The following is a 24,674-nucleotide window of genomic DNA, read 5'->3' on the forward strand; positions in this document are numbered from 1 at the left end:
CAAAATGCTGGAGTAACTCAGCGGGTCAGGCAGCGTCTCTGGAGAGATGGAATGGGTGACGTTTCGGGTCGAGACCCTTCTTCAGACTGATGTCAGGGGAGGGGACGGTACGCCCCCTCCCCTGACATCAGTCTGAAGAAGGGTCTCGACCCGAAACGTCACCCATTCCTTCTCACCAGACAATGCTGCCTGTCCGGCTGAGTTACTCCAGCACTTTGTGTCTATCTTCGATTTAAACCAGCACCTGCAGTTTTTTTCCCCTACCAAAAGCCCGAGATCATTACTGGCTCCTCAGTGGTTGAAATGGAGACACAAACCCCGAGCAATAGGCCAGGTCAAACAAACGACAGAACCACAGGGACTCAGACAGGAGTTGGGGATAAATCTATCCCCCACTACCAGCTGCCTAGAAGATGCGACTTTGGCAAGTCACTAAACGACAAAAATCAACAAAAAGGATTAGTGTAATAATAATATTATTGTACAAAGACTTACTAGTTTGAAGACTTTATAGCGATACAGTGTGGAATCAGGCCCTTCGGCCCCGCAAGTCCACGCCGACCAGCGATCCCCGCACACTGACAATATCCAAAGACGTGCAGGTATGTAGGTTAATTGGCTGGGTAAATGTAAAAATTGTCCCTAGTGGGTGTAGGATAGTGTTAATGTAAGGGGATCGCTGGGCGGCACGGACTTGGTGGGCCGAAAAGGCCTGTTTCCGGCTGTATATATATGATATGATATGATATCCTGCACCCCACTAGGGTTAATTTACAGGAGTTCATTAACCTACAAACCCACACGTCTTTGGGATGCGGGAGGAATCCCAGATTACTATCCCAGTGAAACCACAAAGAACTGTTTATCTTTGGAATAAAGTGGACGAGCAAAGTACGATGCCCAAGAATTCACTGGAGACTTTCTCGTCAGCCAAGACTGTTAATGAAAATTGGTGCACCTTTAAAAACGCATTTGGTTCAGAAACAGGTTCCCAGTAAGCAAGTAAAAGTCACAAGTCTGTGCTTGGCGAAACTTTACAGGTCACTGAAGACAAATATCTCGATGTCCTTATACAAAACCACCTGAAGTGGGATAAGCAGTCACATTATTCTGCAAACAAACCCATGGAGATGCTCAACTTCATCCAGAGAAACCTCCACCATTGTTCCAAAACTGCCAAAAACAAATTTGTGCCAAACAATAGTCCAACCGCACTTGGAGTATGCCTCCGCTGCTCGGATCCCCGGTACCAAGAAAAATCAACATGGTCTTCAAAATGTTCAACGGAGAGCAGCCCGGGTTTGTGTACGGCGACTTCAGACGTCAATCCAGTGTAAGCAAAATGGACACCGACTTAAACTGGGACTCCCTTGAAAGCAGACGCCAGATGCTCAGATTGACGACCCTTCACAAGATCATCAACAAGGACATCCACCTCCACTCTGACTTACACGTCAAAGAGAAAACAACAAGATCCAGAAGGAGCCACAACAGGCAACTTGTAGTTCAACAACACGCATCCACTCCCTACATCCGGTCGTTTTTCCCTGAAGCAATTTCCCTCTGGAATGCCCCCCCCCCCACCCCACACAATCCTCTGTTGACATGCCCACCTACGCAACCTTCAAGACCCCCACCCAGGCCCACAGACGGCACAGCCCCCGTGAGACCACACCCACCCTCGCCAACTTCCAGTATAGTCCCTGGTGGACGACTGCAAGATTCAAGAAGCCAGAGCACCCAGAGAAAACCCACGCGGGTCACGGTGAGAACGTGCAAACTCCGCACAGACAGCACCCGAGGTCGGGGTCGAACCCGGGTCTCTAGCGATGTGAGGCGGCAACTCTACCGCTGCGCCACCGTGCTGCGCCACCGTGCCGCCCCTTGCGATGAACACAGAATCTCACAACTTTTGTTTAAATAAGAAGGGCATACTTAAGAAAGATAAAAAAAAGGATATGATGGAGCACAGGCAGGAAAGTGAATCTACACGAGGGGCTTTTTCAAGTATTTCGACAGTCAGCCTCTTATGCTGATATCCTGTAAAAGTACATGGCTTTGATGAATCTACAGTCTTGAAAGCGTTGCCATGTTATATAGGATCTCGTGTGTAAAAATGAAGAATGTGATCTTCTATTTGGTTTTTTTCCAACGGGACTGTACAGCTTTTCTACAAAATGCAGAGTTAAAACACAAAAATATATTCCATGGCAACTTTACTCATAAACAATAAATAGCCAAAGCAACATAACAGCTTATGATTACTTAAATAGCTTTGGGTGCAAAACAAAACTAACAATATTCTTCATAGATGCACGGTTCTCAAAAGTAAAACACTTCTTTGGAGACTGTAATCATGTATAACAGAATATCTATCTATTTTTTTCCGTTTAGTTTACAGATACAGCGCGAAAACAGGCCCTTCGGCCCACCGAGTCCGCGCCGACCAGCGATCCCCGCACTTTTACACTACCCAGCACACACTAGGGACAATTTACAATTTTACCGAAGCCAATTAACCGACTAACCTGCACGTCTTTGGAGTGTGGGAGGAAACCAGAGCACCCGGAGAAAACCCACGCAGGTCACGGGGAGAGAACGTACAAACTCTGTACAGACAGCACCCGCAGTCGGGATGGAACCCGGGTCTCTTGCGCCGTGAGGCAGCAGCTTTACCCGCTGCACCACGTCATTGTAGACTCTGTAAACAACATTTTTCTCTCTCCCAAAACACATCGCAATCAACAGGAAGTTTGCTGCCTAGCCTTTAAAGTTATTACGCTTTAAGACAAAACGGTTTGACTGTTTCCACAGTGAAGTCAAATGAAGTCAAACTACTTCTCGCATGTACTTGTACATTGAAGAACGATGACAGAACTTTTCAAGGTAGCATGTATGCAGCGCCAAGCCTGTGGCTGTGCCGATCGATAACTGCACAAACCCATCGCCCCAGACTGATTTGTTTAAACGAGCCCAATCCCTGGAAAGTACAAATGCAATAATACCGGTAGTTTCCTCAATGAAGTTAACATTGATGAACTATGAAAATGTTTTTGGCATTTCCTTCAAATCAAACGAGCTTTACAAATCAATGTGAAACATGAACTTAAAATGGCGATAATTAAAAATATAAAACAGTGCACAGATTCAGCTGGTGGTCCTCTGCAGGCAGCGTGGGGTCTACTTTCCCGTGAGCGGATTATCCGGGGTGTCCGGGGTTAATGCATCCTTGTAGAAGTCATCGATTTGATCGTTGTACATCTTCATGACTACCGGCCGCTTCAGTTTCATCGTGGGACCTGGAAGTGAAAGGAGACAGGAGACCAAAAGCAAAGTTACCAAAGGCGGCAGATACAAAACGAGAAGTTTATTGGTGCTTCGATTTTAATCACCGTCTTCAGCTTTGCTTCCCGTACGTAATTTAGTTTAGTTTAGTTTAGAGATACAGCGCGGAAACAGGCCCTTCGGCCCACCGGGTCCGCGCCGACCAGCGATCCCCGCACACTAACACTAACCTACACCCACGGGACAATTTTTACATTTTTATCTAAAATCAGTACCCCATTCCTGCTTTTTCCCCCATATACCTTGATTCCATTAGCCCTAAGAGATAAATCTAACTCTCTCATGAAAACATCCAGTGAAAAAAGCCATAATGAATGGCTTCTGTGGCAGAGAATTCCACAGATTCACAACTCTGGGTGAAAATGTTTTTCCTCATCTCAGTCCTAAATAGTCTACCCCTTATTCTTAAACTGTATGACCCCCCCGGTTCTGGACTCTCCTAACATCGGGAACATTTTTCCTGCCTCTGGCCTGTCCAATCCTTTAAGAATGTTATGTTTCTATAAGGTCCCCTCTCATCCTTCTAAATTCCAGTGAATACAAGCCCAGTCGACCCATTCTTTCATCATATGTCAGTCCTGCCATCCCGGGAATTAACCTGGTGAACTTACGCTGCACTCCCCTCAATAGCAAGAATGTCCTTCCTCAAATTAGGAGACCAAAATTGCACACAATACTCCAGGTGCGGTCTCACCAAGGCCCTGTACAACTGCAGTAGGACCTACTTGCTCCTAAACTCAAATCCTCTCGCAATGAAGGCCAACATGCCATTAGTTTTCTTCACTGCCTGCTGTACCTGCATGCTTACCCTCAGTGACTGATGTACAAACACACCCAGGTCTCGTTGCACCTCCCTTTTCCCTAACCTGACACCATTCAGATAATAACCTGCCTTCCTGTTCTTGCCACCAAAGTGGATAACCTCACAATTATCCACATTATTCTGCATCTGCCATGCATCCACCCACTCGTACAACCTGTCCAAGTCACCCTGCAGCCTCATAGCATCCTCCTCACAGCTCACACTGCCACCCAGCTTTGTGTCATCCGCAAACTTGGAGATGTCACATTGAATTCCCTCGACTAAATCGTTAATATATATTGTAAATAACCGGGTTCCCAGCACCGAGCCTTGCGGCACCTCACTGATCACTGCACCCCCACTGATCACTGCACCCCCACTGGTCACTGCACCCCCACTGGTCACTGCACCCCCACTGGTCACTGCACCCCCACTGGTCACTGCGCCCCCACTGGTCACTGCGCCCCCACTGGTCACTGCGCCCCCACTGGTCACTGCGCCCCCACTGGTCACTGCGCCCCCACTGGTCACTGCGCCCCCACTGGTCACTGCGCCCCCACTGGTCACTGCGCCCCCACTGGTCACTGCGCCCCCACTGGTCACTGCGCCCCCACTGGTCACTGCCCCCCACTGGTCACTGCACCCCCACTGGTCACTGCACCCCCACTGGTCACTGCACCCCCACTGGTCACTGCACCCCCACTGGTCACTGCACCCCCACTGGTCACTGCACCCCCACTGGTCACTGCACCCCCACTGGTCACTGCACCCCCACTGGTCACTGCACCCCCACTGGTCACTGCACCCCCACTGGTCACTGCACCCCCACTGGTCACTGCACCCCCACTGGTCACTGCACCCCCACTGGTCACTGCACCCCCACTGGTCACTGCACCCCCACTGGTCACTGCACCCCCACTGGTCACTGCACCCCACTGGTCACTGCACCCCACTGGACACTGCGCCCCCACTGGTCACTGCACCCCACTGGTCACTGCACCCCCACTGGTCACTGCACCCCCACTGGTCACTGCACCCCCACTGGTCACTGCACCCCCACTGGTCACTGCACCCCCACTGGTCACTGCACCCCCACTGGTCACTGCACCCCCACTGGTCACTGCACCCCCACTGGTCACTGCACCCCCACTGGTCACTGCACCCCCACTGGTCACTGCACCCCCACTGGTCACTGCACCCCCACTGGTCACTGCACCCCACTGGTCACTGCACCCCACTGGACACTGCACCCCACTGGACTGCACCCCACTGGTCACTGCCTGCCATTCTGAAAAGGACCAGTTAATTCCTACTCTTCCAGTTTCCTCTCACACTACAAAGACGTGCAGGTTTGCAGGTTAATTGGCCTGGTATAATTGTAAATTGGCCCTCGTGTTTGTAGGGACAGGGTTATTGTGCTGGACTCGCTGGTCGGCACAGACTCAGTCGCCCAAAGGCCCCATTTCTGTGCGGTATCTGTAACCTAAACCAGCGATCGCACGTTGGTTAATCGCCTTCTGTAAATTGTTCCTAGTCTCTCGGATCGAACTAATGTACGGGGTGATCGCTGGTCGGCGCGGACTCGGTGGGCCGAAGGGCCTGTTTCCACGCTGCACCTCCAAAACAAAATTATAATACGACTCCATTACTTGCATATAAACGCAGGTAATAGGTGCAGGAGGAGGTCACTCGGCCCTTCGGGCCAGCACCGCCTTTCAACATCCAGAACCAGCAGTCCGTTAATACTTGCACTGAGAGACTGATGCCTTACCCAATTCACCGCCAGGAATGGAGAAGTCCTTTTCTAAAAGGCACCACTTCTGAATTCGCTGGGCGTTGGACGTAGCCTTTTCGTTCACGCGGTTGATGCCTTCCTGAATGGCGGCAAACACAGCCGCATCTTTGCTGCTGCAGATTTCGGAAACCGTGGTGGCTTTGCAGCCGATCGTCTGGCAATACTGGATGGCCTCTTCCGTCAGCTCATCCAGTGGCTCGCCAGTGTCACCGTTTACATTGCACTGAAACGGGAAAAAAGGTCATCACTCACTCCTGCACGCAGGCACAGTCCAGACTCAGGCACTGCCCCGTAACGCACAGCCCCGTACCGCACTGCCCCGTACCCCACTGCCCCGTACCCCACTGCCCCGTACCCCACTGCCCCGTAACGCACAGCCCCGTACCCCACTGCCCCGTACCCCACGGCCCCGTACCCCACGGCCCCGTACCGCACTGCCCCGTACCCCACTGCCCCGTACCCCACGGCCCCGTACCCCACTGCCCCGTACCGCACGGCCCCGTACCGCACGGCCCCGTACCGCACGGCCCCGTACCCCACTGCCCCGTACCCCACGGCCCCGTACCCCACGGCCCCGTACCCCACGGCCCCGTACCGCACTGCCCCGTACCGCACTGCCCCGTACCCCACTGCCCCGTACCCCACTGCCCCGTACCCCACTGCCCCGTACCGCACGGCCCCGTACCGCACGGCCCCGTACCGCACGGCCCCGTACCCCACTGCCCCGTACCCCACTGCCCCGTACCCCACGGCCCCGTACCGCACGGCCCCGTACCGCACTGCCCCGTACCCCACTGCCCCGTACCGCACTGCCCCGTACCCCACTGCCCCGTACCCCACTGCCCCGTACCCCACTGCCCCGTACCCCACGGCCCCGTACCCCACGGCCCCGTACCCCACGGCCCCGTACCCCACTGCCCCGTACCCCACTGCCCCGTACCCCACTGCCTCGAACCGCACTGCCCCGTACCGCACTGCCCCGTACCGCACTGCCCCGTACCGCACTGCCCCGTACCGCACTGCCCCGTACCGCACTGCCCCGTACCGCACTGCCCCGTACCCCACTGCCCCGTACCCCACTGCCTCGAACCGCACTGCCCCGTACCGCACGGCCCCGTACCCCACTGCCCCGTACCCCACTGCCCCGAACCGCACGGCCCCGTACCCCACGGCCCCGTACCCCACTGCCCCGTACCGCACGGCCCCGTACCGCACGGCCCCGTACCGCACGGCCCCGTGCCCCACTGCCCCGTGCCCCACTGCCCCGTGCCCCACTGCCCCGTACCGCACTGCCCCGTGCCCCACTGCCCCGTGCCCCACTGCCCCGTGCCCAACGCCCCACTGCCCCGTGCCCCACTGCCCCGTACCCCACTGCCCCGTACCCCACTGCCCCGTACCCCACGGCCCCGTACCCCACGGCCCCGTACCCCACGGCCCCGTACCCCACTGCCCCGTACCCCACTGCCCCGTACCCCACTGCCCCGTACCGCACTGCCCCGTACCGCACGGCCCCGTACCCCACTGCCCCATACCCCACTGCCTCGAACCGCACTGCCCCGTACCCCACGGCCCCGTACCCCACTGCCCCGTACCCCACGGCCCCGTACCGCACTGCCCCGAACCGCACTGCCCCGTACCGCACTGCCCCGTACCGCACTGCCCCGTACCCCACTGCCCCGTACCGCACGGCCTCGTACCACACTGCCCCGTACACCACTGCCCCGTACACCACTGCCCCGTACCGCACTGCCCCGTACCGCACGGCCTCGTACCGGCTGTTATCACCTCGCTGGAATTTAGAAGACTGAGGGGGGATCTTATAGAAACTTACAAAATTCTTAAGGGGTTGGACAGGCTAGATGCAGGAAGATTGTTCCCGATGTTGGGGAAGTCCAGAACAAGGGGTCACAGTTTAAGGATAAGGGGGAAGTCTTTTAGGACTGAGATGAGAACGTTTTTTTTCACACAGAGAGTAGTGAGTCTGTGGAATTCTCTGCCACAGAAGGTAGTTGAGGCCAGTTCATTGGCTATATTTAAGAGGGAGTTAGATGTGGCCCTTGTGGCTAAAGGGATCAGGGGGTATGGAGAGAAGGCAGGTACAGGATACTGAGTTGGATGATCAGCCGTGATCATATTGAATGGCGGTGCAGGCTCGAAGGGCCGAATGGCCAACTCCTGCACCTATTTTCTATGTTTCTATGTAACTGAACCGTCCTCTCACCAACTAGAGAGCGGTCCTGACCTCCCATCTACCTCACTGGAGACCCTCGGACTATCATTAAATTGGACTTAAACTTGTGCTAAACCAATGGTTCCCAACCTGGGGCAGATTTACCCCCAGCGGGGAACTTTTACCTTCCCAGGGGGTAGATTTGTTGAATCTGGATGTGTACATATTGACCGCCTGTGTTTGGTTCTGATATCCCGGTATCTGTTCACCATTAGTTATTCATAAATAAGTGAAAAATATTCATAAATAAGCGTCTTCGCCCGTCCCGAGTCGCGGGGCTTGGGTCGGCCCGCTGCGGACCTTTCACCGTCCGGCGCGGCCTGGAACGTGGCAACTACAACAGCCTGACCACGGGAGAAGACGGCAGGGGAAGAGAAAAGACATTGTGGCCTTCCATCACAGTGAGGAGGTGACTGGAGGAGACTCACTGTGATGGATGTTTCTTGGTTTTGTTTTGTGTTGCTTTGTGATTGTGTGTGTTATTGCTTATTTTTATTGCTCTTATTGTTGGACTGTGGGTAACAAAATTTCGTCCAAAAGACTTGTTTTTTTGGATGACAATAAAGGCTATTCTGAAATGACATCGTGATGTGCTATTATTATTGTTATTTGAACTTAAAATGATAATGTTAAAAACAGCATTTAAAAATTAACCCATTTGTCGGTTGCTTTATTGTGGTAGAAGTGTAAACTCAAATCACCGAACACAACAGTTGCAAAGGGGTAAACGGGACGAAAAAGGTTGGGAACCCCTGATCTAAACGTTATTCCATTTATCCCTGTATCTAGATCGCACGGTGGCGCGGCAGTAGAGTTGCTGCCTCACGGCGCCAGAGACCCAGGTTCGATCCTGATCACTGGTGCTGTCTGTAAGGAGTTTGTACGTTCTCCCCGTGACCTGTGTGGGTTTTCTCCGAGATCTTCGGTTTCCTCCCACACTCCAAAGACGTGCAGGTTTATAGGTTAATTGGCTTGGTGCATGTGTAAATTGTCCCTAGTGGGTGTAGGATAGTGTTAATATGTGGGGATCGCTGGTCGGCGCGGACCCGGTGGGCCGAAAGGGCCCGTTTCTGCGCTGAGAGTCGATAAATGTGAGATTGCAACACATGATTACAATCAATCCGTCCACAGTGTACAAATACAGGATAAAGGGAATAACGTTTAGTGCAAGGTAAAGTCCAGTAAAGTCTGATTAAAGATTGTCCGAGGGTCTCCAATGAGGTGGATGGGAGGTCAGGACCGCTCTCTAGTTGGTGAGAGGACGGTTCAGTTGCCTGATAACAGCCGGGAAGAAACTGTCCCTGAATCTGGAGGTGTGCGTTTCCACACTTCTGTACCTCTTGCCTGATGGGAGAGGGGAGAAGAGGGAGTGACCGGGGTGAGACTGGTCCTTGATGATGCTGCTGGCCTTGCCGAGGCAGCGTGAGGTGTAGATGGAGTCGATGGATGGGAGGTTGGTTTGCGTGACGGTCTGGCCCTGAATGCAACATATTGAAAAAGCCGGACAGCCGGACATTGCTAAGGAAGGGATTGAGGCACGCACCTTCAGCGTCAGCAGCATGGACAGGAACTTGCGCTTGTCTCCGATCAGCATGGCGTTGCTGATGATGGGAACACGCTCCTTCACCGCCTCCTCGGTGGGAACAGGCGGAATGTTCTCCCCACCGGCCGTGATGATCAACTCTGCCACAGGGAACACCGCCAATGAACAGCCGGACACAGAATGAAGACCCAGATACTTTCACCACCCTTCAATGCGCCCTGGGCCAACTAACCTCTCTACATCGGCGAGACCAAGCGCAGGCTCGGCGATCGTTTCGCTCAACACCTCCGCTCAGTCAGTCTTAACCAACCTGATCTCCCAGTGGCTCAGCACTTCAACTCCCCCTCCCACTCCCAGTCTGACCTTTCTGTCCTGGGCCTCCTCCATTGTCAGAGTGAGGCGCAGCACAAATTGGAGGAACAGCACCTCATATTTCGCTTGAGCAATTTACACCCCAGCGGTATGAAGATTGACTTCTCTAACTTCAGATAGTCCCTTGCTTTCCCTCTCTATCCCTTCCCAGTTCTCCCACCAGTCTTCCTGTCTCCGACTACATCCTATCGTTGGCCGCCCCCTCCCCTGACATCAGTCTGAAGAAGGGTCTCGACCCGAAACGTCACCCATTCCTTCTCTCCAGAGATGCTGCCTGTCCTGCTGAGTTACTCCAGCATTTTGTGTCTACCCTGGGCTAACTAAATACAGGTCCACCACTGATCTTCTGGCAACTGGTGGTCCAACCCCCCACCAATCTCGACCTCACAGGAGCCCATCGTTGATCTCCGAGCCCGCGCCGACCAGCGATCACCCGGCCCAATGCTAGTTCTATCCGAGTCACTAGAGATCATTTACAGAAGCCAATCGACCTACAAACCTGCACGTCTTTGGAGTGTGGGAGGAAACCGGAGCACCCGGAGAAAACCCACGCAGGTCACGGGGAGAGAACGTGCAAACTCCGTTCAGACAGCGCCCGTAGTCGGGATGGAACCCGGGTCTCTGGCGCTGTGAGGCAGCAACTCCACCGTGCCGCCCAAATGTGCACATAGAATGCGTACAATAGCAAGTGGTTGTTATAACAAGATTAGGGAGGCACGGTGGCGCAGCGGTAGAGTTGCTGCCTCACAGCGCCAGAGACCCAGGTTCCATCCCGACTACGGGCGCCGTCTGTACGGAGTTTGTACGTTCTCCCCGTGACCTGCATGAGTTTTCTCCTAGATCTTCGGTTTCCTCCCACACTCCAAAGGCGTGCAGGTTTGTAGGGTAATTGGCTTGGGTCTGTATACTTGGTATAAGCGTCTAGGATATTGTTAGGGATCGCTGGTCGGCGTGGACTCGGTGGGCCGAAGGGCCTGTTTCCGCGCTGTATCTCTAAACCAAACTAACTAAAAGCCAAAGGGAGACACAAAATTCTGGAGTTACTCAGCGGGACGGGCAGCATCTCTGGAGAGAAGGAATGGGTGACGTTTTGGGTTGAGACCCTTCTTCAGACTGGTGATTCCTCTTCAACTAAAAACCGCGGTGGACGGACACCAAGGGCGGGACGAACCTTTAATTCTGCCGGTGATGTAGAGGAAGTCCTGCTCGTCGTGCTTGCCCAGGTCACCAGAGTGGAGCCACCCGTCCTCGTCGATGGCTTCCTGCGTCCTATCCTCCATGTTCAGGTACCCCATGAACAGGTGCCTTCCCCAGAAGCAGATCTCGCCACAGCCGTCCGCGTCAGGGTTGACGATCTTGGTTTTGGCGCCCGGTATCAACTTCCCACAGCTGCAAGAAATCAAACCGTTAAAACAGCGAAGAGTAACCACCGCCAAGCCCGCCCTCGCTCAAACCCCCAACTAAAGGCCCGGGGAAGATGTACGAGGATGTCGCCAGGACTCCAGGGCCTGCGTTTAGTTTAGTCTAGAGTTACAGCGCAGAAACAGGCCCTTTCGGCCCACCGGGTCCGCGCCGACCAGCGATCCCCGCACACTAACACTATCCTACACACACTAGGGACAACTTTACATTTACCAAGCCAATTAACCTGCAAACCTGTACGTCTTTGGAGTGAGAGAATGAAAAGTGTTTACGTTCACAGGGACAATAGACAATAGGTGCAGGAGGAGGCCATCTGGCCCTTCGAGCCAGCACCGCCATTCAATGTGATCATGGCTGATCATCCACAATCAGTACCCCGTTCCTGCCTTCTCCCCATATCCCTTGGCTCCACTATCCTTAAGAGCTCTATCTAACTCTCTCTTGAAAGCATCCAGAGAATTGGCCTCCACTGCCTTCTGAGGCAGAGAATTCCAGATTTACAACTTTGAATGAAAACGTTTTTCCTCATCTCCGTTCTAAATGGCCTACCCCTTATTCTTAAACTTTGGCCCCTGGTTCTGGACTCCCCCAACATTGAGAACATGTTTCCTGCCTCTAGCATGTCCAACCCCTTAATAATCTTATATGTTTCAATAAGATCCCCTCTCATCCTATTAAATTCCAGATCTGGGTGTCCACTTCACAATTCACTGGCAGACACAAAATGCTGGAGTAACTCAGCGGGTCAGGCAGCATCTCTGGAGAGAAGGAATGGGCGACGTTTCGGGTCGAGACCCTTCTTCAGACTGAGTATCATTGAATCGATGTTGCTGTTTGTCTGCCTCCTCCTCACCTCCCCTTCAGCCAACAATGAACCATTCTACATTTCCTTATCGTCGTCTGCTTTGATCTGCCGCCATTGGTGGAGGGGGAGCACGTGGCCGCTGGCTGGATGAGGTCACATGGGGCGCGGGGCGGTGACGTCACCCTTTGTCCCTTATTTGGGAGTGAGGAAGTTGGCAACCCTGCTAATACGGGACAAGGGCGGTACCGTGCGGGACAAACCAATTTAGCCCAAAATACGGGACATCCCGGCTGATACAGGACAGTTGGCGACCTAGTCTCGACCCGAAATGCCGCCCATTCCTTCTCTCCAGAGATGCTGCTGGGGTCCCGTTGAGTTACTCCAGCATTTTGTGTCTGTCTTCGATGTAAACCAGCGCCTGCAGTTCCTTCCTACACAATCACTGGAAGTTAATGTACGAGCTGATCAAGCAACTGGGAAAGCAAGCGGGAACGTTGGCATCATTGCAAGAGGATCTGAGACAACCTGCTCCAATTATACAGCCCTCAAATGGAACACTCTCACAGTTTGCTTTAGAGATGCAGCGCAGATACAGGTCCTCTGGCCCCCCGAGTCCGTGCCGACCAGTGACCACTCCGATCACTAGCATCATCCCACACACACTTGGGGACCACTTACAATTTTTTTTTTTCCAAAGCCAATTAACCTACAAACCCTCACGTGTTTGGAGTGTGAGAGGAAACCGGAGTAAACCCACGCAGGTCACGGGGAGAACGTGCAAACTCTGCACAGACAGCACCCGTGGTCGGGATCGAACCCGGGTCTCCGGCGCTGTGAGGCAGCGACTCTACCCGCTGGTCCGCCCCAAATACCGTACAGGGGGCCAAAGACAACGACCGCCAAGCAATGACCATCAACACTGATGCTAGTCTTATCCAACGTGAACGTGACTTTTAAAACTTAAACTTAAAAAATGTAAACTTTAAATAAAGACTGTACTCGCATTGTATTTTTACATCTGCCGTTTGGGTTTTGTCTGCTCATTTTAATTGACTGTATTGCTTTGTATGGTAATGTACTATGTTTTTAACTATTGTACATATTGTATTGCATTTCTTTTCTAGGATGCCTACCAACATCAGGCTAAAGGACTGTCGATGAACACTAGCCTCTCGGCTAACGAGTACAGTTACGTTTGTTTGAACGTCAATTAATGTACATTGTCCCTTCTTCAAATAAATTGTTAATAATAATAATAATAATATAGTTAGTGGAGAGAGGCGACGTTACCTGGTGAGGCGGAAGGCACTGGGAACAGAGAGGGTGTGTGGGCCCGAGCTCTCACTCATTCCGTACAGCTCGTACACGGCGATGTTGAGGCTCATGAAAAACTCCAGCGTGTCTTTGGTTATGGGTGCCGCTCCGGTGTAGCACTTAGTGCAGCGATTCAGCCCCAGCGCGTTGCGGACCATCCTGAACACCAGCTTGTCGGCCAGCCGGAAGTCCCACGTGACTGCCGTGTGTCTGAAAGACATCGCCCCTGAATTAAAGTCGCCCGCTTTAGGAGCCTCAGCGGCCCGTGACTACGGCAGGCGCTCCTCCACTTAGAGCTCAGAGGACCATCGGAACACAGCTACCAGCCTTGGAGGGCATCTACGACACACCATGCCTCAGAAAAGCCACCAGCATCCACAAAGACTCTTCACACCCCTGCAACAAGTCTGTTCGAACTTCTACCATCGGGCAGACGATACAAGGCCTTCTACGCCCGCACCTCCAGACTCAAGAACAGCTTCATCCCCAGGGCCATAGCTGCCATGAACCGGTCCTGCTGAGCCGGATGGTCACATCGCACAGTGAACCGGCACAGATCTACTTGCACTTTATTCTGTTTTAAAACTGTTACAATTTATTTTGTTGGGTTGTTTAAATTAATACTGATTAGCTAATTAAATTATTGCATCGTATGGGAGGCGCATTCCCAATCTCGTTGTACCCCCGTACAATGACAATAAAGGTATATTGTATTGCACGACATGGGGCCAACCTTCCGATAAACCCATCGCAAACCCAAATTCTCAGACGCTGAGATGCATTCCGTGCGCCCGATCACGCGGGCGGATGTGTCAGCCATGGTGGCCACATTCCTCTCCTAGAATCTCTCTTCCTCCTTGGAATGAAAAGACCCTGCATCTTCCGAATGATTCCCAGAAACTCCAGCAATTGCTGCGCTGCTCATTTCTGCTCAGGTCCCTCCCAGCCCAACAGCCAGCTCCTCCCTCATGCCTCCGTACTTTCCTTTGCTCAGCTGTAATACCTACACATCCCATTTCACCTTCTCCCTCTCAAATAAGTCGAAGCATCATTAGCCAGGCAGCATCTGTACCTCCCTCGACGGACATCCTCAGACTATCTTTGATCGGACTTTGCTGGCTTTACCTTGCACCAACACGATTCCCTTATCATGTACAGTATCTGTGCACAGCGAATGGCAACTGATTGTAATCATGCGTTGCCTTTCTGCTGGCTGGTTAGCTAGAACGCATCAAACATCTTTTCACTGTACCTCGGTACACGTGACCATAAACCAAACTGAATTGAACAGCTCTCAAGTGGATGGACACAAAATGCTGGAGTAACTCAGCGGGTCAGGCAGCATCTCTGGAGAGATGGAATAGGTGACATTTCAGGTCGAGACCCTTCTTCAGACTGAGAGTCGGGGAAAGCGAAACGAGAGGTATAGACTTTGGTGTAGAGAGAAATAGAACAAACGAATGAAAGATTTGCAAAAAAGTAGAGATGGACAATTGATCGAATCTGCCTTGCTTCCTTAAGTTGGTCAGGACCAATGTTTCACAAGTTACCAACAAGCAAGGAACTGCTGATGTTGCTTTAAGAAAAAAGACACAAAGTGCTGGAGTAACTCATCGGGTCAGGCATCATCTCTGGAGGACGTGGATGGGTGATGTTTCAAGTCTTGACTTCAGAGATACAGCTCGGAAGCAGGCCCTTCGGCCCATCGCGTTCACGCCGACCAGCGACTAGCACTATCTCACACGCACACTATCCCACACGCACACTAGCACTATCCCACACGCACACTAGCACTATCCCACACGCACACTAGCACTATCCCACAGGCACACTAGCACTATCCCACACTAGCACTATCCCACACGCACACTAGCACTATCCCACACGCACACTAGCACTATCCCACACGCACACTAGCACTATCCCACACGCACACTAGCACTATCCCACACGCACACTAGCACTATCCCACACGCACACTAGCACTATCCCACACGCACACTAGCACTATCCCACACGCACACTATCCCACACGCACACTAGCACTATCCCACAGGCACACTAGCACTATCCTACACGCACACTAGCACTATCCCACACTAGCACTATCCCACACGCACACTATCCCACACGCACACTAGCACTATCCCACACGCACACTAGCACTATCCCACACGCACACTATCCCACACGCACACTAGCACTATCCCACAGGCACACTAGCACTATCCTATACGCGCACTAGCACTATCCCACACGCACACTAGCACTATCCCACACGCACACTAGCACTATCCCACACTAGCACTATCCCACAGGCACACTAGCACTATCCCACACGCACACTAGCACTATCCCACACTAGCACTATCCCACACGCACACTAGCACTATCCCACAGGCACACTAGCACTATCCTACACGCACACTAGCACTATCCCACACGCACACTAGCACTATCCCACACGCACACTATCCCACACGCACACTAGCACTATCCCACAGGCACACTAGCACTATCCCACACGCACACTAGCACTATCCCACACGCACACTAGCACTATCCCACACTAGCACTATCCCACACGCACACTAGCACTGTCCCACACGCACACTAGCACTATCCCACACTAGCACTATCCCACACTAGCACTATCCCACACGCACACTAGCACTATCCCACACGCACACTAGCACTATCCCACAGGCACACTAACACTATCCTACACGCACACTAGCACTATCCTACACGCACACTAACACTATCCTACACGCACTAGGGACAATAACATTTTTTTTACCAAGGCCAATTAACCTACAAACCTGCACGTCTTTGGAGTGTGGGAGGAAACCGGAGCACCCGGAGAAAACCCACGCGGTCACGGGGAGAACGTACAAACTCCGTACAGACAGCGCCCGTAGTCAGGATGGAACCCGGGTCTCTGGCGCCGTGAGGCAGCAACTCTACCGCTGCGCCACCGTGCCACCCTCAAGACCTTCTTCAGTCATAGCATGGTCCCGACCCAAAACGTCACCTATCCATGTTCTCCACAGATGCTGCCTTACCCGCTGAGTTACTCCAGCACTCTGTGAAACGTCACCTATCCATGTTCTCCAGAGATGTTGCCTGACCTGCTGAGTTACTCCAGCACTTTAGTGTCTTTCTTCGGTGTAAACCAGCATCTGCACTTCCTCGTTAGAAAAGGCAAGACTATCTGTTTTGCTGGAAGCAAGGTTCAGCATATTTGAAGGAGGCCACAGACAAATTATAGATGTGGACTCTCTGATGTTTGGTTCATTTCTCATTACTGGGCAGGGCTAGGAAGCTATCAATAATTATCACCTTGGTGACTGACCGCTGACATTTATTGTACCAGGAGACAAGCTTTTCCACCCAGAGAGTTGTGAATCTGTGGAATTCTCTGCCACAGAAGGCAGTGGAGGCCAATTGACTTGATGTATTCAAGAGAGAGTTAGATTTAGCTGTTAGGGCTAACGGAATCAAGGGATTTGGGGAGAAAGCAGGAACGGGGTACTGAGTTTGGATGATCAGCCATGATCATAGTGAATGGCGGTGCTGGCTGGTAGGGCTGAACAACCTACTCCTGCACCTATTATCTGTGTTTCTGTCAGTGGCAGTCTGTGTGCCTGATTTCCCTCGTGCTCCGTCTTTCTGCCGATGTATTTGCCTTGGCGTTGAGCTGCTCAGCACTGTCTGTGCAAACAACACCTGGAGCAAAGTTTGAAGACTGACATTTAAATGGTTCTTAAAGGGACATGGACCTACATCCATACATGGATTAGACCGGTTTGGAGGGATACAGGTAGGGTTGCCAACTTCCACACTCCCAAATACGGGACAATGTGACGTCACCGCCCCGCGCCCCACGTGATCTCACCCAGCCAGTGGCCACGTGCTCCCGCTCCACCAATGGCGGCCGCCCGGGCCGGGAGGCGGGTTGATATGCAACCTCCGTTAGGTGAACACACTCGGCCCCACTCCCCGAACACACTCCGTTAGTCTACACTGTCCCGGCCGGCCGGCCGGCCTAATACGGGACAAGGGCGGTCCCGTACGGGACAAACCAATTTAGGCCAAAATACGGGATGTCCCAGCTAATACGGGACAGTTGGCAACACTAGATGCTGGAGGGGGGGGGGGTGGTGTAGCTGGGACAATGTTGGCCAGCGTGGGCAAGGTGGGCTGAAGGGCCTGCTTCCACGCTCCATGGCCCCACGGCTGCAGAACATTATCAGTGCTCCTGGGCTTGGTGGTTACACAGCCCACTCAGTGCCTGACCGTAACATTTTGACATCAGTTCAGTTTAGTTTATTGTCACGTGTACCGAGGTACAGTGAAAAGCTTTTGTTGCGTGCTAACCAGTCAGCGGAAAGACAATACATGATTACAATCGATTCATTTACAGTGTATAGATACATGATAAGGGAATAACGTTCAGTGCAAGGCAAAGCCAGCAAAGTCCGATCAGGCTCGACTGTAATTGCTGAAGAATTTAATACTTTAACTAAACCATTTAGGGGCCGAGAATGCTTTGCTGTTCCATCACCAGGCATTGTGAAATGCATGGAAGCAGCTTTAGCTTTAGAGGTACAGCGTGGAAACAGGCCCTTCGGCCCGTCGAGTCCATGCCGACCAGCGATACACTAGCACTATCCTACACGCTGGGGACCATTCACAGAAGCCAATTAACCCGCAAACTGGCAGGTCTTTGGAATGTGGGAGGAAACCGGAGAAAACCCACGCAGGTCACGGGGAGAGAATGTACAAACTCCGTACAGACGGCACCCGGAGTCGGTATCAAACCCATTTCTCTGGCGCTGCGAGGCAGCAACTCTACCGCCGCGCCACCCAAATGATCAATTAAGTGAAAGTTATGATGAAGGGAAACAAACGAGTTGAACTAAACTGGTTTGACTGTGAACACCTCCGCTCAGTCGGCCCAGACCTACCCGATCTCCCGGTGGCTCAGCACTTCAACTCCCCTCCCACTCCCACACTGACCTTTCTGTCCTGGGCCTCCTCCACTGTCAGAGTGAGGCCCTGCGCAAATTGGAGGAACAGCACCTCATATTTCGCTTGGGTAGTTTACATCCCAGCGGTATCAACATTGACTTCTCTAACTTGAGATAGCCCTTGCTTTCCCTCTCTCTCCATCCCCTCCGCCTTCCCAGTTCTCCCACCAGTCTCCGACTACATTCTATCTCTGTCCCGCCCCCTCCCCTGACATCAGTCTGAAGAAGGGTCTCGACCTGAAACGTCGCCCATTACTTCTCTCCAGAGATGCTGCCTGACCCGCTGAGTTACTCCAGCTTTTTGTGTTCACCTTCGATTTAAACCAGCATCTGCAGTTCTTTCCTAAACATTAGAAATGAGAAGACAGGACGAGAAGTAGGAAAATAACTGCAGATGCTGGTACAAATCGAAGGTATCACAAAATGCCGGAGTAACTCAGCAGGTCAGGCAGCATCTCTGGAGAGAAGGAATGGGTGACGTTTCGGGTCGAGACCAAGTCTTCCTGTCTCCACCTATATCCTTCCTCTGTCCCTCCCCCCTGACATCAGTCTGAAGAAGGGTCTTGACCCGAAACATCACCCATTCCCTCTCTCAATAGACAATAGGTGCAGGAGGAGGCCATTCGGCCCTTCGAGCCCACACCGCCATTCAATGTGATCATGGCTGATCATTCTCAATCAGTACCCCGTTCCTGCCTTCTCCCCATACCCCCTGACTCCGCTATCCTTAAGAGCTCTACCCAGCTCTCTCTTGAATGCATTCAGAGAATCGGCCTCCACTGCCTTCTGAGGCAGAGAATTCCACAGATTCACAACTCTCTGACTGAAAAAGTTTTTCCTCATCTCAGTTCTAAATGGCCTACCCCTTATTCTTAAACTGTGGCCCCTTGCCCCGAGATGCTGCCTGACCTGCTGAGTCACTCCAGCATTTTGTGATACAGACTGGACTGGAATATATTTTGGATGTTCGGACCCAATACGTACCCATACATGCGGTTCAGGTTGGTTTTCAAGCCCACGTCCTTCGCCCATGAAGCCACCTTCCTCCTCACCGTTGAAGACTTTGAGCTGACGGTCTTCAGTTTCTCCTGCATCTTCTCCCAGACGCGAGGAACTCCCATAAACGCAGTGGGACGAACCTCCCTCATCGTGGTCACCAGCGAGCCCTGGGCCAAAGCACAACGCCACACACACACACACATTACATTCCGTGTCCACAACTCACAGGAGCAGAATCAGGCCACTCGGCCCACAGAGTCTACTCTGCCGCTCGATCATAGAAACATAGACAATAGGTGCAGGAGGAGGCCATTCGACCCAGCACCGCCATTCAATGTGATCATGGCTGATCATTCTCAATCAGTAACCCGTGCCTGCCTTCTCCCCATACCCCCTGATTCCGCTAGCCCCTAGAGCTCTATCTAACTCTCTCTTAAATTCATCCAGTGATTTGGCCTCCACCACCCTCTGTGGCAGAGAATTCCACAACTCTCTGGGTGAAAAATTTCCTTCTCACCTCAGTTTTAAATGGCCTCCCCTTTATTCTTAGACTGTGTGGCCCCTGGTTCTGGACTCGCCCAACATTGGGAACATTTTTCCTGCATCTAGCTTGTCCAGTCCTTTTATAATTTTATACGTCTCTATAAGATCCCCTCTCATCCTTCTAAACTCCAGTAAATACAAGCCCAGTCTTTCCAATCTTTCCTCATATCACAGTCCCTCCATCCCAGGGATTAGCCTCGTGAACCTACGCTGCACTGCCTCAATAGCAAGGACGCCCTTCCTCAAATTAGGAGACCAAAACTGCACACAATACTCCAGATGCGGTCTCACCAGGACCCTGGACAACTGCAGAAGGACCTCTTTGTTCCTATACTCAAATCCTCTCGTTATGAAGGCCAACATGCCATTAGCTTTCTTCACTGCCTGATGTACCTGCACGCTTACTTTCAGTGACTGGTGTTTAAGCACACCCAGGTCTTGTTGCACTTTCCCTTTACCTAATCTGACACCATTGAGATAATAATCTGCCTACTTGTTTTTGCCGCCAAAGTGGATAACCTCACATCTATCTACATTATACTGCATCTGCCCTCTCACTCAACCTGTCCAGGTCACCCTGCAACCTCCTAACGTCCTCTTCACAGTTCACACTGCCACCCAGCTTTGTGCCATCTGCAAACTTGCTAGTGTTACTTCTAATTCCATCATCCCAATCATTAATACATATTGTAAATAGTTGCGGCCCCAACACCGAGCCTTGCGGCACTCCACTCGCCACTGCCCGCCATTCTGAAAAGGACCCGTATATTCCTACTCTTTGCTTCCTGTCTGCCAACCAATTCTCTATCCATGTCAACACCCTACCCTCAATACCATGTGCTCTAATTTTGCTCACCAACCTCCCGTGTGGGACCTCATCAAGGGCTTTCTGAAAGTCTAGATACACTACATCCACTGGCTCCCTTTCATCCATTTTACTTGTCACATCCTCAAACTTCCAGAAGATTAGTCAAGCAGGATTTCCCCTTCATAAATCCATGCTGACTGGGACCAATCCTTTTACTGCAATCCAAATGCGCCGTTATTACCTCTTTAATAATTGACTCCAGCATCTTCCCCACCACCGATGTCAGGCTAACTGGTCTGTAATTCCCTGTTTTCTCTCTCGCTCCTTTCTTGAAAAGTGGGATAACATTAGCTACCCTCCAATCTTCAGGAAACGTCACCCATTCCTTCTCTCCAGAGATGCTGCCTGTCCCGCTGAGTTACTCCAGCATTTTGTGTCCATCTTACATTTTGTATCTGTTTGCTTTGATGTCACCTTCTAGCTAACAATGATAAGTTATACATTTTCCTTGACATTCATCTCTTATGATGTCTCGTTTTCCCACCTTACCCTTCCTTATCTCCCTCTCCCCTGACTCTCAGTCTGAAGGAGGGTCTCGACCCGAAACGCCACCCATTCCTTCTCTCCAGAGATGCTGCCTGACCCCCTGAGTTACTCCAGCATTTTGTGAAAAAAATACCTTTGATTTGTACCGGCATCTGTAGTTATTTTCTTACACTTCATGCACAGCAAGGTCTACTTCACACCCCCTTCCACGAGTTAATGTTCCTAGCGCCATATTTTTGCATGTCAAATTAAACGCACTGGCAAATAATTTGAATTTTAAATTTTGCATCTGACTTTTAAATAAATCCAAAGCAGACACATATCTGCGTCTCGTCCACGCTGCCGTTAACGCTCGGCGATCTGCCACATACATTGTGTTCATAACAGACACACGGCGCGGAAGCAGGCCCTTCGGCCCAACTTGCCCACACCGACCAGCATGCCCCATCCGCAACAAAGTTGAGTAGGAAAAAAAACTGCAGATGCTGGTTAAAATCGAAGGTAGACGCAAAATGCTGGAGTGACTCAGTAGGTCAGGCAGCGTCTCGGGAGAGAAGGAATGGGTGACGTTTCGGGTCGAGACCCTTCTTCAGACTGATGTCACGGGAAGGGGCGGGTCAACTAAGTTGAGTTTAGTTTATTGTCACGTGCAGTGACAAGGTACAGTGAGAAGCTTTTGTTGCGTGCTGACCCACCTGCCTGCGTTTGGTCCATATCACTCTAAACCTGTCCTTTCCATCTACCTGTCTAATTGCTTCTTAAAGGCTGCGATAGTCCAAACACATGTCCAAACGTCAGCCATTACTTGCACCACCCTCCGCAATCATCTCTTAAACCTTTACCATTTTTACTTCTACCATGAGCTCTGGGCAAGAACAGATTTCTCTATCGATGTAAAGCCATCCACGTCTTCAACAGACCATAGACCACAATCACTGCAAGGTGGCGCAGCGGTAGAGTTGCTGCCTCACAGCGCCAGAGACCCGGGATCGATCCCGACTACGGCTGCTGTCTGTGTGGAGTTTGTACGTTCTCCCCGTGACCTGCGTGAGTTTTCTCCAGGTACTCCGGTTTCCTCCCACATTTAGTTTTAGGTTTTACAGATACAGCGCGGAAACAGGCCCTTCGGCCCACCGAGTCCGCGCCGACCAGCGATCCCCGCACACTAACACTATTCTACACACTCTAGGGACAATTTACATTTATACCAAGTCAATCAACCTACAAACCTGCACGTCTTTGGAGTGTGGGAGGAAACCGAAGATCTCGGAGAAAACCCACACAGGTCACGGGGAGAACGTACAAACTCCGTACAGACGGTGCCCTTAGTCGGGATGGAACCCGGGTCTCCGGCGCTGCATTCGCTGTAAGGCGGCAACTCTCCCGCTGAGCCACTCTCCAAAGGTGTACCGGTTTGTAGGTTGTGTGGGAAAATAACTGCAGATGCTGGTTCAAATTGAAGGTAGACACAACATGCTGGAGTAACTCAGCGGGTCAGGCAGCATCTCGGGAGAGAAGGAATGGGTGACGTCTGAAGAAGGGTCTTGACCTGAAACGTCACTCATTCCTTCTCTCCCGAGATGCTGCCTGACCCTCTGAGTTACTCCAGCATTTTGTGTTTACCAGGTTAGTAGGATGATCGGCTCGGTATAAGTGTAAATTGTTCCTAGCGTGTGTGTGTGTGTGTGTGTGTGTGTGAGTGTGTGCATGTGTCTGTGTGTGCGTGTGCGTCTGTGCGTGCATGCGTGTGTGCGTGTGCGTGTGCGTGTGAGTGTGTGTGTGTAGGATAGTGTTAGTGTGCAGGGATCACTGGCAGGCGTGGACTCGGTGGGCCGTAGTGCCTGTTTCCGCGCTGTAACTCCAAACGAAACTATTTCACGCGGCGATCGTTTCCGTTACCTTCAGTGCGTCGGGTTGTGCAAAGTAAGTGGTGCCTCCAAACTTGACGGAGAGCCAGATGTCAATCATTTGTGCGGCGATGTGGCTGAGGGGCAGGTAGCTGATGATGGCTTCCTGACTCTCACTGGCAGGCCGGAGATTCACCATGGTTCCTGCCACATCCGCCGTCCACGTTAACTGTGGATCAACACAACAGCACTGCGTTACTGACGCCTCTCACAATGATCATCGCCTTCTGTAGATACAATACAATATATCTTTATTGTCATTGTACGGGGGTACAACGAGATTGGGAATGCGCCTCCCATACGATGCAATAAATTAATTAGCTAGTCAGTATTAATTTAAACAACCCAATGAAACAAATTGTAACCGTTTTAAGACAGAATAAAGTGCAAGTAGATCTGTGCCGGATCACTGTGCGATGTGACCATCCGGCTCAGCAGGACCGGTTCATAGCAGCTATGGCCCTGGGGATGAAGCTGTTCCTGAGTCTGGAGGTGCGGGCGTAGAAGGCCTTGTATCGTCTGCCCGATGGTAGAAGTTCGAACAGACTGTTGCAGGGGTGTGAGGAGTCTTTGTGGATGCTGGTGGCTTTTCTGAGGCATCGAGTGTTGTAGATGCCCTCCAAGTCTGGTAGCTGTGTTCCGATGGTCCTCTGAGCTCTGAGATGTGGGAACCCCCCCCCCTACCTGCCCCGGAGAATCACCACGGTGGTGGCCACGTGAACCTCCTGCCCCGGAGAATCACCACGGTGGTGGTCATGAGAACCTCCTGCCCCGGAGAATCACCACGGCGGTGGTCACGAGAATCATGGAATAATATTCCTTACAGACTCACGGTTCTCAAAAGTAAAACACTTCTTTGGAGGCTGTAATTGTGTATTGTAGAAACATAGAAACTAGGTGCAGGAGGCCATTCAGCCCTACCAGCCAGATAGAATATGTCTTTTTTTAAATTTTAGTTTAGAGATCGAGCGCGGAAACAGGCCCTTCGGCCCACCAGGTCCTCGCCGACCAGCGATCCCCGAACATTAACACTATCCCACACACACTGGGGACAATTTTTACATTTACACCAAGCCAATTAACCCACAAACCTGCACGTCTTTGGAGTGTGGGAGGAAACTGAAGATCTCGGAGAAAACCCACGCAGGTCACGGGGAGAATGAACAAACTCTGTACAGACAGCACCCGTAGTCGGGATGGAACCCGGGTC

General features: G+C 52.0%; 1 protein-coding gene across 1 annotated transcript in view; it reads right to left on the bottom strand.

Moving 5' to 3' along the window:
- Positions 1–1,656: 1,656 nt before the first annotated feature.
- Positions 1,657–24,674, bottom strand: part of acsbg2 (acyl-CoA synthetase bubblegum family member 2) — a 64,639-nt gene continuing 41,621 nt past the window's right edge. Inside the window, exons 9-15 of the mRNA XM_078423984.1 lie at positions 23,457–23,633; positions 19,646–19,827; positions 13,605–13,838; positions 11,259–11,476; positions 9,716–9,855; positions 5,919–6,165; positions 1,657–3,299 (exon numbers count right to left, since the gene is read on the bottom strand). Of these exons, the coding sequence (XP_078280110.1) occupies positions 3,181–3,299; positions 5,919–6,165; positions 9,716–9,855; positions 11,259–11,476; positions 13,605–13,838; positions 19,646–19,827; positions 23,457–23,633 (1,317 nt within the window). The 3' untranslated portion in view covers positions 1,657–3,180. The remainder of the gene's footprint in view (positions 3,300–5,918; positions 6,166–9,715; positions 9,856–11,258; positions 11,477–13,604; positions 13,839–19,645; positions 19,828–23,456; positions 23,634–24,674) is intronic.

This window comes from Rhinoraja longicauda, chromosome 28 (genome assembly GCF_053455715.1).
Source record: "Rhinoraja longicauda isolate Sanriku21f chromosome 28, sRhiLon1.1, whole genome shotgun sequence".
NCBI lineage: Eukaryota > Metazoa > Chordata > Chondrichthyes > Rajiformes > Arhynchobatidae > Rhinoraja > Rhinoraja longicauda.